Consider the following 2,355-nt stretch of genomic DNA (forward strand, 5'->3'; position numbering starts at 1 on the left):
AACTGTCTTTACATCTTCTTCCGGGTCTGGGAGACAGGGCTTGGGAGGGGGTGTGACAGGAATATTGTGCTCATATGTTTGAATAAACAATCACGTTCTTTGCTCCGTTATAACTATTCGGCTCAAAGTGATTACACAATGAAGTAATATATCCTAACGTGTATGGATAATCTAGAGCATAGATATAAAACACCACAATCTAACGGTGAAGATATGCTTGAACTGATAGTCACATCATTCACCCTTTAAAATTTCATAATTTTCTATTTTGTCTCTCTAACTGACTATTAGGGGTGTTTAAAAAACTTGATAACCCAAAAAAATCAAGGGTTGAATTGGGTTATATTCAAATAAATGAAAATTTTAAGAGTTGGGTTGATCCATGGGTTCACTTAAAATAACTCAAATCAACACAAACTTATTATTAACTTTAAAATGTATATTTTTTTACTTATGATACAACTATATATACATATATTTATTATAATTTTATTTAATTTCACTATTTTTTAAATAATTTATTCTCCAACAACTCCTAAAATAGTTTTTAGTGTTTTGGAAAGAAAATTTTCATTATATAAATTGAAATTGAGTTGGAAATCTTAATTTAATATATGAAAATAATTAAATCAAAATTTTACGTATTAACGTTTTACTTCTTTTTAAAACAAAAATTTAAATAAATAACCGTTATAACCCAAATCAACCTAAACAAATGTTTCATAGTTGGATTAGATTGAGTTCATTTTTTAATAAAAATTATTTAGATTGAAGAAATTTACAATTAATAGATCATGTCTAAAAAGTTCTTCAACACAACTCATTTCAACCCACGAACACTCCTATCCACTATTGTATTAATGAGAATCTTTTAAAGATTTTATTTTTTATGTATTAAAATGATATTATGAATTTCACGTGCATCGGATTTTATTATTTTATGTATGGGCTAGTTTCAATAAAGGGTGATAATATAAATTATGAGAGACTGAGGGGTCTAATTGTAAAAGTTGAATATCACGAGGGCCAAAAGGAAAACTCAAACTAAAAGTTATCACAGTACACTAACCTTTCAGTGAGCAACATCACTTCTCTCTCTACACCTCTCTCTCTACACCTCTCTCTCTCTACCATGCAAAGGCAATCTCTAGGCTCACCAGTTTCCAAGCTCCATGGCCATGGCGCCGGAGCAAAATCCGATGAAGTTCCGGCCGACGATCAAAAGCGCAAGAAGCACTCTCCATCTTCTTCCTCAATTTTTAATTACGACGGACAAGACGACGATCAAGCCTCTAAATCTTTCCGATTCTCATTTCCGTCGCCGTATCCTCCGCGGCAGGAGAAGTTCGTTCACGCCATACCTATCCTCACCATTATCTGCTTCCTCATCCTTTACTTCTGCTCACACAATCCTTCGCAGTCAGGTACCTAATTCCTCCCATCGGAATCGACAATCGCTCTTTCCTTTGATTCTAATCGATCGTCTCCAATCGTTTCAGATTTGGCTCAGTTTCACGGATTCAAGCGTCCTGCAGAACAATTAGGTATAATGTACTAAAAGATTTCGCGAATTGAGGCATTCTCTGTGTGATTTCTGAAATTGAACCTTTGTATTTGGTGATTTTCTTGCAGAAATCAAAGCCGATGGAGACGAACTTATACTACCGAAGAAAGGCAACATTCTAGCGATTCAAAGTTTCCGTAACCTAAAAGAGATCGAAAAATCGTACTCTCTCTCTCTTAAATCTCGCCCTCCGAGGAAACTCGCCGATTTCTAAACTCAGCATTTCCGATTATCTGACCTTCCGGTAAACTCTCACGAACCTCGTTTTCGCCGTACGGCTTCACTCGCCGGCGCGTGTGCATCCATAACTATTTTTTAAAAAGCTTCTGTACATCAAATAATCCGTCAGATTAAATTGTTTTCTATTCCTTTTTCTTTCGCTTTTACAAATTATTCTTTGCCTCTGCATGCGCCGGCGGCGCTTCTGTAACTTCCGATGAGATACTGTTAATTTAATATAAACAAAGAATGAGTAAATTATCATTAGATCACAAAGCAGAACCGCCAATCGACGCGCCGCTTTCTCGCCGGAACTGGAGCGCGTGAAGTGCCGGCGCCGGCTTGGCGGAGATGAAAATGGAATCCAGCTGTGGAGTATATATTTACTGTTATTTTCGATTTTCCGAATCGGACCGTTACGGCATTGGCCGAAGAGCCAAGACGCCAGCTGGAAAATGCTGTAGTCGCTGACGGTATCAGGTTCTTTCTTTCTAGTATATTTACTTTTAGGTCCTCCATCTATTGCCTATTTATTTTTGTGGCACCTGCCTTATCGTTTAATTTAGTTTTAG

General features: G+C 36.5%; 1 protein-coding gene across 1 annotated transcript; it reads left to right on the forward strand.

Moving 5' to 3' along the window:
• The first annotated feature begins 995 nt into the window (after positions 1-995).
• Positions 996-2,050, forward strand: LOC120078100 (ribosome maturation factor). Its single transcript, XM_039032315.2, has 3 exons — positions 996-1,424; positions 1,500-1,544; positions 1,633-2,050. Exons 1-3 carry the CDS (start codon positions 1,133-1,135, stop codon positions 1,776-1,778), a joined length of 483 nt encoding a protein of 160 aa, XP_038888243.1. The 5' UTR covers positions 996-1,132; the 3' UTR covers positions 1,779-2,050.
• The last annotated feature ends 305 nt before the right edge of the window (positions 2,051-2,355 follow it).

Source organism: Benincasa hispida, chromosome 5 (assembly GCF_027475165.1).
Source record: "Benincasa hispida cultivar pf3 chromosome 5, pf3_genome.v1.1, whole genome shotgun sequence".
NCBI lineage: Eukaryota > Viridiplantae > Streptophyta > Magnoliopsida > Cucurbitales > Cucurbitaceae > Benincasa > Benincasa hispida.